The sequence below is a fragment of the Chanos chanos genome, chromosome 4 (genome assembly GCF_902362185.1).
Source record: "Chanos chanos chromosome 4, fChaCha1.1, whole genome shotgun sequence".
In the NCBI taxonomy this organism is placed as follows: domain Eukaryota; kingdom Metazoa; phylum Chordata; class Actinopteri; order Gonorynchiformes; family Chanidae; genus Chanos; species Chanos chanos.
In genome coordinates, this window is record NC_044498.1 from 10272743 (window position 1) to 10287176 (window position 14434).

General features: G+C 40.9%; 1 protein-coding gene across 3 annotated transcripts; it reads left to right on the plus strand.

The window, feature by feature from the left end:
- The first annotated feature begins 4421 nt into the window (after window positions 1–4421).
- Window positions 4422–11552, plus strand: sccpdhb (saccharopine dehydrogenase b). Of its 3 annotated transcripts, none has more exons than XM_030771665.1 (12): window positions 4422–4715; window positions 5744–5853; window positions 6104–6184; window positions 6608–6737; window positions 7942–7991; window positions 8315–8445; window positions 8661–8778; window positions 9706–9825; window positions 10029–10085; window positions 10185–10332; window positions 10435–10516; window positions 11011–11552. In XM_030771665.1, the coding sequence occupies exons 1-12, from the start codon at window positions 4517–4519 to the stop codon at window positions 11114–11116; spliced, it is 1332 nt and encodes a 443-aa protein (XP_030627525.1). In that variant the 5' UTR covers window positions 4422–4516; the 3' UTR covers window positions 11117–11552. The 3 variants fall into 3 exon arrangements, with proteins under 3 accessions (XP_030627525.1, XP_030627526.1, XP_030627527.1); XM_030771666.1 differs by having other exon boundaries at window positions 10221–10332; XM_030771667.1 differs by lacking the exon at window positions 11011–11552 and having other exon boundaries at window positions 10166–10332; window positions 10435–10515.
- The last annotated feature ends 2882 nt before the right edge of the window (window positions 11553–14434 follow it).

The following is a 14434-nucleotide window of genomic DNA, read 5'->3' on the forward strand; positions in this document are numbered from 1 at the left end:
CTTTGTTCCAAAAGGCTGTTTTAAACAACCTTGATGGAATTGCACAAACATTTTGATGACTCAATATGTTAGGTCTAAACAAATGCTTTTTTAATGTTTAGTTCCTTAAAATTTCACTAGCTCCTGAGAGCTTACATGTGTAGCATGTGTATAATAATATACCCAGTAATAAAATACAGGGGAAAGAAATCATGAGAAGTTATAGGTTTATAAAATACAAAAAGCTGTATTCAAATACTTTAACACACTTTTTATTATACTTTATTTTGCCCTTTGAAGTCCTTTTAACATCTGCAATAGAGACCTAGCCAAGAGAGGCAGCTCTGCAATGAAAATACAGACACTTCCCAGAAAATTATTCATTGACTTACACCTAAATAAAGGCACAGAGAGAATCATCGGTTAAAACAAAGAAAAGACAGATAAACGTTGTATAAAACGCCAAAATGATTTCATTAAAATGCATTTGAATCACAGAGGGAATGGGTCAGGATCAAATTCATTGTATTTGACCAATTAAATGCCACCTGCAACACATTTGTTATTTACTATTTAAAATCGTTCAGAGAAATAAAACGGTCTAATTTCACAGAATCTTCTAAGTCATTCCACATCTTGGGTGGCAGATGGTAGAAGGCTACATTCCCAGGTTCAGTCATAACTCTTAAAATTTCAGAAAGAAGCTTAGCGTGTTACCTTAGAAACCAATACTGCAACACACTTTAGCATCGGTTCTAGCTTATAGACACCGCTGCATCAGTATCAAAATATTTAAAAGGTTTCCTATGATTACCTGACATGTGTATGAGTATCCAATTATCAGTGGGCTCAAAAGCATCAAAATATATTCTTACTGATGTAGTAGTTATGTGAAAGTGACTGCATACACTGGCAACAATGGCCTCTCAAAGATAAAGACACAATAATCCACCGTATATTACCCATTGATATTTTAACAGAATTTTAGTACAAACAATATGATCATGAGAGACATATCTCCTTGAGGTAATTACAGAAGAATTCCTTTCTTAAACAAAATATGGATCTATACCTTTTAACGGCCCTTTTCTGGGGTCATTCACAGGGTGAGCATTTGAGGGTTTTGAACTGTCACAAGTTATCGAAACATGATATAAATGAACACACATGCATTCGAACGTCTACATGAACCTGAGGCGTAGCACAGCTGGTCTGGGTTGGTCTGTATGTAGGAGAGTGAGAGAAGGGTCACAATTACCTCAACACTCATGCACTCATACAGCGTAAAGTCAAGGATAAAGCTGGATATACTTCCACTACATCACTACAATATATTCCCTCATGAATGGTTTATCCACAATTTTTTCTTTGTATTTTTCATAACGGATTGTGATAGTTAGGTCTTGTCGATAGTTTCTTATTGCCAGTGTGCAGTATGTGGAGCAAACAGATGTGAGAAAGCTAATTACTAGTATTAAATTTCTGTGTGATGTATGATGTGTACTGAACCGTTGTGGTGGTCATGTATCAGAATCAAGTATTAAATACAGACTCCTGTTCAGGTCCAAAGCACTAGCACTACAGCAAACAGAGGGTTTCCTACCAAACCCCGCTTTAGCACAGTGTATTATCCTTCTCCAAAAAAAAGCTTTATTAGACAGACTACTAAATGGCAAATATGAAAGAAGTTGTGATTTAACTCATTTTAGTGATCTAGTTGCCTTAAATGGTGTGGATTATGAGGTTTTTTTTTGTTTTTTTACCTTGGCCTGGATATGTTTATTGCAAACTTACCAGTTGGCTATACTAAAACTTAAATGAATTCACACATATTTAAGGCAGTTTGTCACACACACACACACACACACACACATATATAATGAAATTAATATTTTAATGTGACAAGATTCCATAATGCTTCTTAAACATTATTCTCCTTCATCTTCATCACTTCCTCCGTTCGGTGTCATTGATTCTACTTATTTGTTTTATTGTTCCAGCTCTTTCCCTCAGATGGTCTGGTGTCTATCCTGAAAAGAAAAGCATCACAGGACAGACCAGCGGCCGATAAAACTGCGTCCTCCAAGAGCAGCTCCAAACGCAAAGTCCGCTTCTGCGAGCCCGGAGATGACCTTGATAACGGTACAGCTCTGTGCTGCACTTCAGTGCATAGTCATTAACACGCTGTGTCTCTTGCACTCATAACAGGGATTTACATGGACTATTCTGTAGACTTGTATTATTCAAACCTTTCATTATTCCACTATAATACTCCGAACCTATTTAAATTAATCCACATGGATAATCCACTAGTTTCCATTCAAAAAAAAAAAGAAAAGAACAAAACCCCAAAACAAGAACACTTTCTATGTCACTGAATCTAAAGCCTGTGTGTTATATAAACACATTACGTGTCACTGAATCCATGACTCTATAGTTTATGCTATGATAGATGATCTCAGACCTTATTTTGACTAACTGTCGTTTCTTGTGTGTTTAGATGAAGTGGGCGGAGCCTCATGTCTGATTCTCCTCCTCTTGTGCCTGGTAACCGTGGTTATCAGTATGGCTGGGACTGCACTCTACTGCCTCCTGGGGGGATCTCAATCCAGTGTGTGCACAGACTTTTCTCACAATAAGGATTTTTACGTAGGATACATTCAGCGATGGATGAACACATTCACACAGTGGCTCTCTCCTGGATTATCAGAGTTAGATCCCGTTGTATCTTAACTAAAAAGACAGTCATCTCTGTACATTCCATATATTTATATTTTTTCTTGCACTTATGATGGTTTGTGTTTATCTCTTAGTTACCTGTGAAAATAACCTTCAGAAAACCAAAAATACCCACAAATCCTGGCTGCCTTATTGTACAGTGATCAAAACACTATTCGGTCACTTAAGAAAAACAAATGCTCTCGTTGGATTCCACTCCTACTTTTTTTTGCATCACTATTATTGGAGTCACATACAGGATCAAAAACAGTGAGGGCTCAGTAAGAGTGTACATATCCATGATATGTCAGGTAAAAAAAAAAAAATAAATTAGATACTGTTTTTTTTTATAAAACTGCTTTCAGTGTCACATCTCTGGACTACAAATGACATTTACACACTTCAGCGCTCTAGACACTAAAACTGCTGGGTTACTCTAACAACCCAATTGCTATGTTAAGCTAGTTAGGTCAGTGATTCATGCTGTTTGCGTGTATCTAGCTGTCAGTTTGAATGCGAGAGAGACTTCTGATGTTCTACAGAGATAAGTCTGAACTCAGAGCCTTGGCCAGTGCCTGACACACTTCACACCATTGTGAACTGTTTCATCTTCCATCACAATTACAAGAACCCACTAAACTGTGCTACTGAAACGTCTAAAACAGCCTTCTTAAGCCAGTGTTTTAATATGTTCAGGAATCATAAAGCAATTCATCTACAGTATACTCATGGTACTCAAATGTGTAACAATATTTATTCACGTAATTTTGTCAGTAGTTTCACTGACCGTAGGAAAGGGGTTCATAAATTACTTTTCATTGATTTTGAAACATGAAAGAGAACCATCTCAGTCTGAGGCAGAGAATTGTAAACACTTTCTTAGACATATGCAAATGCACACACATGCAAACTTTTACTTTTGCAATGTATTTTTGCAATATGTAATCTGTAAATTACAGGTTTCGATAAATGTACCCTTTATCTGTTTGAATAAATCTGCTTTGTTTGACGGGTATTTTTTGCAGAGACAGAAAACAAATTGTGTGAACCAATTTGAGTGACATGATGTTCCCTGAATGTCAGAACTAATACAGTGTCCTAGACTGTACCTTTAGCATGCTTTTCTATTTGTATTTTTTACTATGCATTTTGTGACAGTCTCCGAAGTGTTTTGTAATTCCAGTCAAAAAATCCCATTTTAAGAGAGTAAAACCAGTCTTATAAATGAGTTTTTGATGAAACTTACCTCAGGTCTAATCATTTCCTTACTGTTACCATTCTTAAGGATAGTAAGTATTTTTGGGTATTACTCGGTCATTTCTGCAAACTGATTATTTACAGTTTCTTAGTTAATTGCATGGTCAGAGGTTACAGGACGGGTTATGCAGCTGAAGTAGGTTAACCAGTACCTCAGAGCACGGCTAGGAATGCTGCCACTGGTGCAAATTCATACAAAGCCCCACGAGTGCACGTATATTCAGTCGGAGTTTCAGGGGAATATGAGTTATGGACGCAAGATGTCGCTCTCTCACCATTCTGTGGATGTGTTTCTGGAAATTTCATTCAGTGAACTAATCCTAAAGTACAAGCGCGGGTCAGCAGGTTGTGTTTGTGCCTGGGTAAAATATTGCGGGACAGAATCTGTGTACCTTGCCTTGCTTTTGCCCTGGAAATAGTTTACTAAAACTGGACTTCCTATCTCCTGCCAAAACGCCATTGCACCGTAATCCTCACCGTTTTCATTAGCAGCTACATACCGTTCGCCGCAACCACGAGCGTCGCAATACGCATTGTTTAATCACGAGTATAGTTTGGTGCAATGTCGACAGTGTCTACCTCTAGTAACAGACCGTACCACATAATCGTTTTCGGGGCTACTGGCTTCACCGGGCAATTTGTCGTAGAGGAGGTTGCTCGGACATGTTGCGAGGGTCCAGGAGGAACATTAAAATGGGCTGTTGCTGGGCGAAGCCGTCAACGACTTGAGAAAGTTCTGCTGCAGACAGCCGAGACACTCAGTACGTGTTTGGCACCTACACCATACCAACGGAACAGCATGATAGAGCAGTTGCCACTCTTGTTAAAACGTACTAGTAGCCTAATAATCCGCCCCTAGTGTCCAGACAGTCGAAAATGACTTGCCATTTTAAATTTTAGTGTTATTTGTCTATTTATTTTTGTATAATTTTATAACATCCTGGAATAGTAAGATTACGAAATTACTTGAGGGAATGTAACCACAATGCTACAACACTTGTGTTCGTACTCGCACATGCAGGTTTCTTATGTATTCTACTGGCAGTGGGCAAAGCTATGCATAATAAAATTATTGTAAACGTATCGCCCGACTAGTTTTTGACTACGCGGACTATTTTGATATGGATTGTTTGAGAGGGATTAGACCACTGAACAGATACTTAAATCTAGATCATAGAACGGGACAAAAGAAGATAACTACGTTGACGTTATTCGGACATTTCTTTGGTAATCTTAACTCTGGACTAACCATTTGCAGTTACAGTCATGCCGCGCAGTATATCAGATTCGGACAAGTTTGCAGTCATATCAACATCCAACGAATGTTACATCAATCCAAAAGGAGCTTTGTAAGGCACTTATTACAGAACGTGCTGGCAATGTAAATCTCTACCCAGTGAGCTATGGAGTCGCTGTTTCTGTAGAGGAACTGCAGTGCTCTGTTATCACCTACACTCACCTCTCAGTGGCTGTGAATAACACCAAGTCTGGTACCTAGGCCTACTGCATTTTAAACAGGAAAGCAAATCATAATGTAAAATACTCTCACAGGAAAAAAAGGGGGGATGGGGGTGTTACTTCTAAATGACACTAGTGCACAGTGCAACCAGTCTCAAACAGCCTAAACAGTCTGTACCCACAACTCAGGTTTAATGAGTGACATACAGAATTTCTCCTTGCAAGTTTACTCAAAGTTTAGTTCAGAAGTTTACTGTAGATGTTGATCATTTCCCTGAAATTTACTCTTACAATTATGTCAGACCACTTACATACTGTTGTTTGTTTCCAGGTAAACCACAGTTGAAGTCTGTGGAAATTATCGTGGCAGATGTGGCTGAGCCAGAATCGTTGGCCATCATGTGCAAACAAGGAGTTATTGTGCTCAACTGTGTTGGGCCAGTAAGTTGTAACGAGCGTACCTGTTAGAACCAGAGAACCTGTAACACTTATTTTCCTTGTCTCCTATCCCTAGATTCTCATGTCCCCATGAGAGTTCCAGAGGATGTGATCACAGGAAATGTGTTGCTCCGAAATCAGTCCGTTAACAAGATGTTGACTGTGAACTGCTGTTTGCTGTGAATAATGTGCATGGCTTGTTTTTGGAGCTCAGACACTGGAGTGTTGATAACTCGTTTTCTTGTTATTACAGTACAGGTTTTATGGCGAGCCCGTGGTTAAAGCCTGCATTGAGAATGGAGCCCACTACATTGACATATGTGGAGAGCCACAGGTATGATACAATACACCTGTGTTGCTAATTTCCAAATGATGATATTGGGTAAGATGTTTGAAAGTGTGGCTGGACCGCATTCGACTACTCAAGTACAATAGCATTCCCTCACTGATAATGTAATGAAGTATAAAGGGATGGAACCTTTTTTTTGGTTGATGTCCAAAATATGTCAGTTCTCTGCTGACCTAACAATCTATCAGTAATCAGTATTTTTGTCCAGCTATGTTGCATTATCTGAAATCTAAATGACTAACACAGCGATGTCAAATTTGCACGAGCACTTAATTTGCACTGATTTATCATTGATCCAGCATCCATTCCTAATACATTGTTCTCCCAACTACTTTCCTCAACAGATTATTTGGTGTTTTCCTGTGACTGATTGGAGCTTATTTGATGTTTTCTGTTCTCTTGCTATAGTTTTTAGAAGGAATGCAGTTGAGTTATCACAGCAAAGCCCAGGAGAATGGAGTCTATATCATTGGAAGCTGTGGTTTTGACTCAATACCTGCCGACATGGGGATCCTCTACACCAGAGACCAATTCAAAGGTTGCCAACATTTATGTTTGCTCACGTACGCGCGGGTGTGTGTGTGTGTGTAAATTTGTGCGGGTGTGTGACTAGTTTATTCATTATTACAGTCAGTGTCTTGAATTTATTTTCCCCCATGGATGCTATCCACAAATGTCTTTGCAGATCTAAGCACCAGCGTCTCCCTCATTAGGGATTTTTTTTACGCATGAGCACCAATGCCCACCCTTTCCTCCTCCCGCCATCCCCGGGGCATCTAGTCCTAGCCCCAGCCCCAGACATGCATGAAGGACAAGTGACTTGAAGGACAAGTCTTGAAGACACTGCTAAGGTCCTGCATGTCAGTCTGTCTGTCTGTCTGTCTGTCTGTCTGTCTGTCTGTCTGTCTGTCTGCCTGCCTGTCTGCCTGCCTGTTCACTGGTATGACTGCCTACTGCTTATTCCCAAATCTGTCCCTGACTCAACTCTAGCTGAAATGTCCCTAAATAAACTCTAATCCTCACGGTCTGTTCACTTCAAACAACCAATGTCAAAGGACAGATCTCATATCATTGTCTGTCCCTTTATTTCCTAAAATAGACAAGCTGTTCTAACCTTGCACTCGAACAACCTGATGGCAGTCAGAGCAGGATGGGTCTCCCCTCCCGTGTCTTGGTTTCTCTTTATTTATATATATTTCTTTTTTTTTTTCCCCCATTTCCACTGTTTTCTTAGACTTCCTGTTTTGGGCCACGAGCCTGGTATTCTACAAAGCAGAATTGTGACAGTGTCCATTGTAACAAAGTGCTATTCCAATAAAAAAAATAATTGAATCAAACTGAATTAAATTGTATATATGAGGAGAAAATGGACCACCTTTCTGCAGGAGAAAATGGACCACCTCATCTACAATGGTGCATTACATTTGTATTTACAACAAAATCAGTTTCGGGGTTGTTGTTTTTTTTGAGTATAAAAAAAAAAAAGTAGATCAGCTTGTAACACATTTGTGCCATTCAGGTGCCTTTTTGACCTGTGCTTTTTTGCACCGACTCCATTGTACGGTTCGCTTCTTTTATCATAAACCAATTAGTGTGTAGTGCATGTGAGGCAGGCTTGGCTTCTGGGACTTGGCAGAGTGAAAGTATCTGCTATTCTCCTCCTGCTCTCCTTTGAAGTGTCACTGGGAGCCAATCCTGCCTGCAGAGCAACACACAATAACTCTGTATTCTTCTTTTCACAGGAGCACTCACAGCCGTGGAGAGCTTTTTAACTGTAAGCACTGGACCTGAGGTAAGCCGCACTTTTAAACTGAGCAGTTCTGTGAGGCCTGTTGTAGGCTTGTAGTCTCTGTAGTGCTTTCCCAGTACTTTCTGTAGGAAGAAATTATCACTTCAAATATAGGTTCCTCGACTATGCAAAGCAGCGTCTCGGATGCAATTGTCGATGTAATTGTTTCTTACCTCTTCAGTTTGTTTTTTGAATTTTTTGAGGCTCTTGCTCTGAATTTCAGGAACAATTTAATTTGATATGAAGTGTGATAATTAGTATGTGGGCTTTCCTGTTTAGTCCAGGCTTTGTCTTAGGTCCAGTCATGTATCTGTTTTTATCCTCAGGGAGGCTGCGGCCATGATGCCACGTGGCAGTCTGCCATCTACGGCTTTGCAGACAGTTCTCGACTGAGAAGTTTGAGGAAGAAATTTGGCCACAAACCTCTCCCTGTAGTTGGATCTCGGTTAAAAAAAAGGTAATGAAAATTTCGCCTGCTCATTAAGAGTGATTTTCCTGTGCATGACTCCACAAGTCCATTTAAGTCTTTTTTTTTAAAGTGGTGTTGTTTAATAGATTTTCTTTCTGTTTCTGTGTGTGTGTGTGTGTGTGTGTGTGTGTGTGTGTGTGTGTCTGTGTGTGTGTGTGTGTGTGTGTGTCTGTGTGTGTGTGTGTCTGTGTGTGTGCTCACAGAGGCCCTCTTTTCTTCAGTAACGAGATAGAGCAGTATGCAGTTCCGTTCATGGGTTCAGATGCGTCAGTGGTGCGGAGGACTCAGCGCTATCTCTATGAGGAGCATGAACAGAGCCCTGTGAGCTCCCTTACTGAGTCTGTCTCTGACCTATTTAACACCCTTCCCCAGAAATATTCCAGCCATTTCTATTATATTATACTATAGTATATTATACTATAGTATATTATATTATGTGTCATACAATGATAAAATAGTAATGCACCATGATATCAGATAGATCGTGCACAAATATTGTACATATTGTATAATGAACTCCACCGACGATTTTTTTTGTATTATTATAATTCACTTGAAAGTGTCTTAATAATGATGCAGTCGTTGTCCTGTTATCTCCATGTTAAACACTGACGTGTGACCTGACCTTAGAGTTCACAGCATAATAAGAGGCTTAAAGAGTTCCAGCAGAATACACCTGTGACATTTTGTTATAACCGGCCCGACAAATCTGTTTACACTCCTGACAGAGACGTTATCGGTTTTAATGTAATCATTTTATCTACCTTGTTTTACCGCAATTACCGAGAAAGCTTGTCAAAAGCCTCATGTGGAGAGGAGCAGAGAATGACTCACAGGTTCGGTGATTCATCCCTGTGTTCTCACATCTCCATGGATATACACAGTCAAGTAGCTGATGTCACACAGCTGAAGAATACACTGAGAATATGACCATGTTGTCACAAACATGAATACAGAGGTTTGTGTACCGATAGCACTCACTGTATCTAATGCAAACAAGCTTATGTGGAGAAAAAACAAAACAAAACAAAGAGAGATATACAGGCTGATTGGCTTGCTAGGAACAGCTTTAGTGGTGTGATGATACAGCATTCCTAGCCCATATGGCCCTGGTTACCTCATATTCCTGGCAGCATCCATACATCCGCTGTACTGTTTTCATTCTGTGTTCACATCGTTATTTGTGTGACTCCCTCCTGTTTTCTGTCCCCCCCCCCCCTCCTCTCCCTCTCTGTCCTTCTTTGTCAGATTCAATACGCAGCGTACACAGGAGTCGGTGGCGTTTGCTCTGTTGTGAAAATGCTTTTCGCAGGCATGATGTTCTGGCTCCTGGTCAAATTTAGCATTGGCAGAAGCCTGTTAGTTCAGGTACATCTCCACCTCTCACTCTGCCCCCACAGCCTGGGCCGATGAAGAAATTCAGTACCTATTTATGGCCAAATAAGTAACATAATAGAAGTACATGTGAACTTGCAGCCCACATGGAATTCATGCAAGTAAGCATTGTTTGCAGGGGTTGTTCTGCGGTACAGTGTTTTGTAACCACAATATAATGCATTTTTATTTTCTAGTTTCCAGAGTTGTTTTCCTTTGGATTGTTCTCCAAGAATGGCCCGTCCAAGAAGCAGGTATTTCATCCTGATTGCTCTGATCCACAGCGCATCATTTTTCCAGTGCATGCCCTTAAACAGATTTTTTTTGGGGGCAGATTTTTTTGTGTGTTCCAGAAGATCATTCTAAGCCTAACCACGATGTCTTCCCAGATGGAGGAAACCTCTTTCTGCATGACATTCTTTGGAGAAGGCTACGCAGAAGGTCAGGACCCCTCGCTGGGCAAACCCAATGCCAGGATCACCACCCAAATTAAAGGAGCAGGTATTCATTTCCGTTCTCTCTGATCTCTGGGATCCGACACTGTCCCGCTCCTATTGTTTGGCTGTATAATTGACCCATGGTTACTGTTGCCGTGTTTTCCAGAGCCGGGCTATGTTGCCACCCCAATTGCCATGGTGCAGGCAGCTATTACAGTGCTGAATGAGCCGCAGTCTCTCCCCAAGATGTGAGTGTTGTGACCTCCATGTGTTTTGATGTGTGTCACATGTACGGGTGCTCTCCATACTGAGGTCAGAGAAATATGTGAAGAATTCCAATACTGTTAAATAGTTCCCTCCCCATGTTTTCTCTCCTAATAAAGTTCAAAGCTCTAATTCTGACAGGACAGAGCGTGCTGAGGTAATGATAAATTCATTGTCAAAGTGGCTTTTGTGTTTTATTTGACTCAGGTCTGTGAATTCTCTCATTAGATAGGGGCAGGGAATTAGTTTGATTTCTGTCAAATGTTGTCTAAAGGCTTTCCAGTGCTTACTGTGTGTGTGTGTGTGTGTGTGTGTGTGTGTGTATGTGAGACCTGACAGGTATACTGTAAAAAAAAAATCCTATTCTATTGAAACCTTCACTTTATTTTACATCTGCGTTTGGGTTAAACTACTTAATGCTGTACTAGTTTTCACAGGTGTTTTGTTGAACTACCCAATGTTGTACTGTTTTTCACAGGGGTGGTGTATACACTCCAGGGGCAGCATTTGCCAAAACGACCTTAATCAACAGGCTCAGCAAACATGGCATTCATTTTTCAGTGAAGAACGCCCAGCAAACATGAATGGATGACTCCTGACAATCTGACCACTTTTATTTATCTTCTACAGACCTCGGAAAGCATAACCAGCCATGCAAATAGCACCGCTTTCTCCTATAGACCTACTGTTTAAAAAAACAGGTTTTAGCACATATTTATGGTAGAGATTTTGATAGTTATTTTTAAAGATAGATACATATTATATGTTATATTTATGATCTGCAAAAGGAAGTTAAGAAGTTAGGAGGATAAAAATATTTATGTGAAATATCTTAAATTCTGTTGAAGACATTCAAACACAATTTACAATTCAGAGTGTGAAAATATTTTAAAATGATAAATCTCTCATTTTTACTGACACAACTGTGAAATATTTCGTACTCATCATGTACCAGTCATTGATACTTTTAGTATTTGTCATGTATTATTTCATTGTATGTAGATACAAGGGCTGTGACAGTTGAAATGTTTTAAATTCATGATAACACAAAGCATTTAGTCTCTCTGCTTTTGTCTTTGAATGAATTCTTCACACAAATCTTAACGGGCCTTGTAATAATCTCCAGCAAAAAAAACATGTTGGGAATTAAGAGTTGTCATGTGTTCACATTCCCAAGGTCACTGCCAGTAGGGAAAAATCTTGTAGTAGCCTGTAGTGTCAAAACCTTTCATTTGAAGGCGACGAGTCACACATTTGAAAAAGATGGCAGATTTTTTCGGGCATATAAAGACCTCAATAGCGCCGGAACCAGCTGTGGGTTGTAATGACACAACGAAAATGGAGGTAATAGTAATGTCCCCAACACGATGGCAGCCTGCCCCCTCGCCAAAAAAACAACAACAATATAGTCACCACTAGATGGTGCTGTTCCCCATTAGAAATGCAAAAACTTTCAACAGGACAAGAGATGACAATAGAGGTCATTTGGAGTTAGTGGCACGCTCCTTGTTTGTGTTTATGAATAAGGCCATGCCTGCTTTTCTTTTGTGGAGATAATGAACGGTCGGAGAGAGAGCGGAGGAGGTTGGAGTGGGTAAAGGATACAGTGTGGAATGACAGGCCAAGGTTAGAGGGCCCTAGCAGGCACTGGCAGTAGTATGAGTCAACCGCTGCCACAGCCCCCCAACCCGCCCCCCCTTCAGCCAGCTCAACACACACACACACACACACACACAAATCTCTCACAGGGGCTCATCTTAGCTACTCAGATTGGACATGCTCTGGCTATATGACAGGGGCAGTGAAGTTGCAAAAGAATATTCCAGTGCTGTTTGTGGCCATGTCAACATAAACAAAAGATGACAGCGAAATGTGGTATCGCGGACTGTGAATGCGCGCCTCTTAAGTGCTTAGATACTTGCGGAGGGATAGATACTCGTGGGGGAGGACAGAGGAAAAGAGAGGGAGTGAAAAAGAGAATGCGGAGCTGTCTGTGGTTTGAGATAGGAGCACCACCCTTCCACCTCCTCCCTCACATTGTAACGGTGCTTGTTATTCACGGGACATGTTTCACCTCAGCAACCCCCGAACCGGCGCACTCCTCCGACACAGCTCTGTTCCCTCGTAACAAACCCAAATCTGTCTCTTCCCCCTCAGTAAGTACAATAGCCTTGTCTAAGGGCTACACCCCAGACCAAATAAATACAGAATTTGCAGAATTTGTGCATTGCAGAGTCTCTCTCTCTCTCTCTCTCTCTCTCTCTCTCTCTCTCTCTCTCTCTTTCTCTCTCTTCTCTCCCTCCCCCTCCTTTGCTCCTCTCTCTCCAGAGGAATGTTGTTTCTCATTGCTCGTTGTATGAAAATGTCTCATACTCACTGAGCACTGCAAAGCCTTACATAAGTCCGCTTCTCTCATCTCTCTCTCTCTCTTCTTCTTCTTCTTCTTGGATCGCACACTGCTTAGCCCTCCGCCCTTACCCCTCCCTCCCTGCCCTTCCCTGGCTGAAAGCGAGGGTGTGATGAGATAGGTTCCATTAAATGCCTTTGCGTTCAATCCCAGAAGGTCATTCCAATCGAGGCTTCGGTCACTGCGCCTCTTAAAGATATTACAGATATGTTTGGAAAAGGTGTGGCTTGCTGTGAATTTGGCACCGTAAATATTGGACAGAAAGACAGGCCTGTCTGTACATTTATATCTTACCTTGCTGACTCCACAACGCCGGACAAGAAAAAAAATGAGCGAGAGAGAGAGAAAGAGAGAGAGAGTCATCTGCAGAATCGGTTACAGAGAGGGGAGGGGCAGAGAATGGAGGTATATGGAGATGGAGAGAGAGAGAAAAGGAGAGTGGGATACAGTGACGGTGGAGGCCTGAGGATGGAGGAGGGTTATCAGGGGTGTGAGATTCAACGACAAAGAAGAAAGAGAGAAAAAGATACATGGTAGGAACTGGTTGTGAGGGAGGGATAGAAAATCAAGAAGAGTGAGAGAATAATACCGCAGAATGATGAAAAAGAGAAGGACTTTGGTGGGAGGGAAATATTGATTTTAAAGCCAGGAATGGTGAAAAAGAGAGAAAAATAAAAATGTCAGATTAAAAGAAGCTACTGGACTGTGCAAAGATGTAAAACCAAACAAACAAACAAACAAAAAGTTCAGATTTGCATTTTGGAGCTGTGTTGTAGCAAAGACAGTGACTATGGAGAAGGCTGCATTTCTCTCATACCCCTCCAGCATCTTTAATTACCCCTGCGTCGGTACAAACGCATCCACGCACGCACACACACACACACACACACACACACACACTCTCAGGACACTTCATCAGCCTGTCTCAGAGAGAGAGAGAGAGAGAGAGAGAGGTGGGAAGAGGGGAATCCCATTTTCATCTACTCAGGAGAGGCTACAAATCAGCACTCTCACAGTTTCATTTGCTCATGTGGTGAGGTGCCAGAGTAGAGATATTTCCCTATCAACAGGAATGCAACAGAAATCAATGCTGCCGTATACTAGAGTAAAATACCAGGGACCTGCCCCTGTTACTGCACACTACACCTAATTAATAGTTATACATCAAGGTTTATTTTGGTGCGCTCTCTCTCCCTCCCTCTTCCTCTCTCTGTCTCTCTCCCTCTCTCTCTCTGTATCTGTCTATCTATCTATCTATCTATCTATCTATCTATCTATCTATCTATCTATCTATCTATCTATCTATCTATCTATCTATCTATCTATCTATCTATCTATCTGTCTATCTCTCTTGCTCTCACAGCAGAACGCAGTAGAAGAAAGTCAAATTGTGTGGGCAAGCATTTGTTAGCTACCCATACATGTGACAGAAGTAACATGCCATATGGAGGCAATGCTTAGCACTGCTATGAAAAGTCGCTGGTCACTTACTTAC

Coding starts and splice junctions, on each gene's coding strand:
- sccpdhb (XM_030771665.1), top strand. CDS start 4,517: ATGTCGACAGTGTCTACCTCTAGTAACAGACCGTACCACATAATCGTT. Junction 8,446..8,660: donor GGATCTCGGTTAAAAAAAAG/GTAATGAAAATT, acceptor GTGTGCTCACAG/AGGCCCTCTTTTCTTCAGTA. Junction 9,826..10,028: donor GCAGAAGCCTGTTAGTTCAG/GTACATCTCCAC, acceptor TTTATTTTCTAG/TTTCCAGAGTTGTTTTCCTT.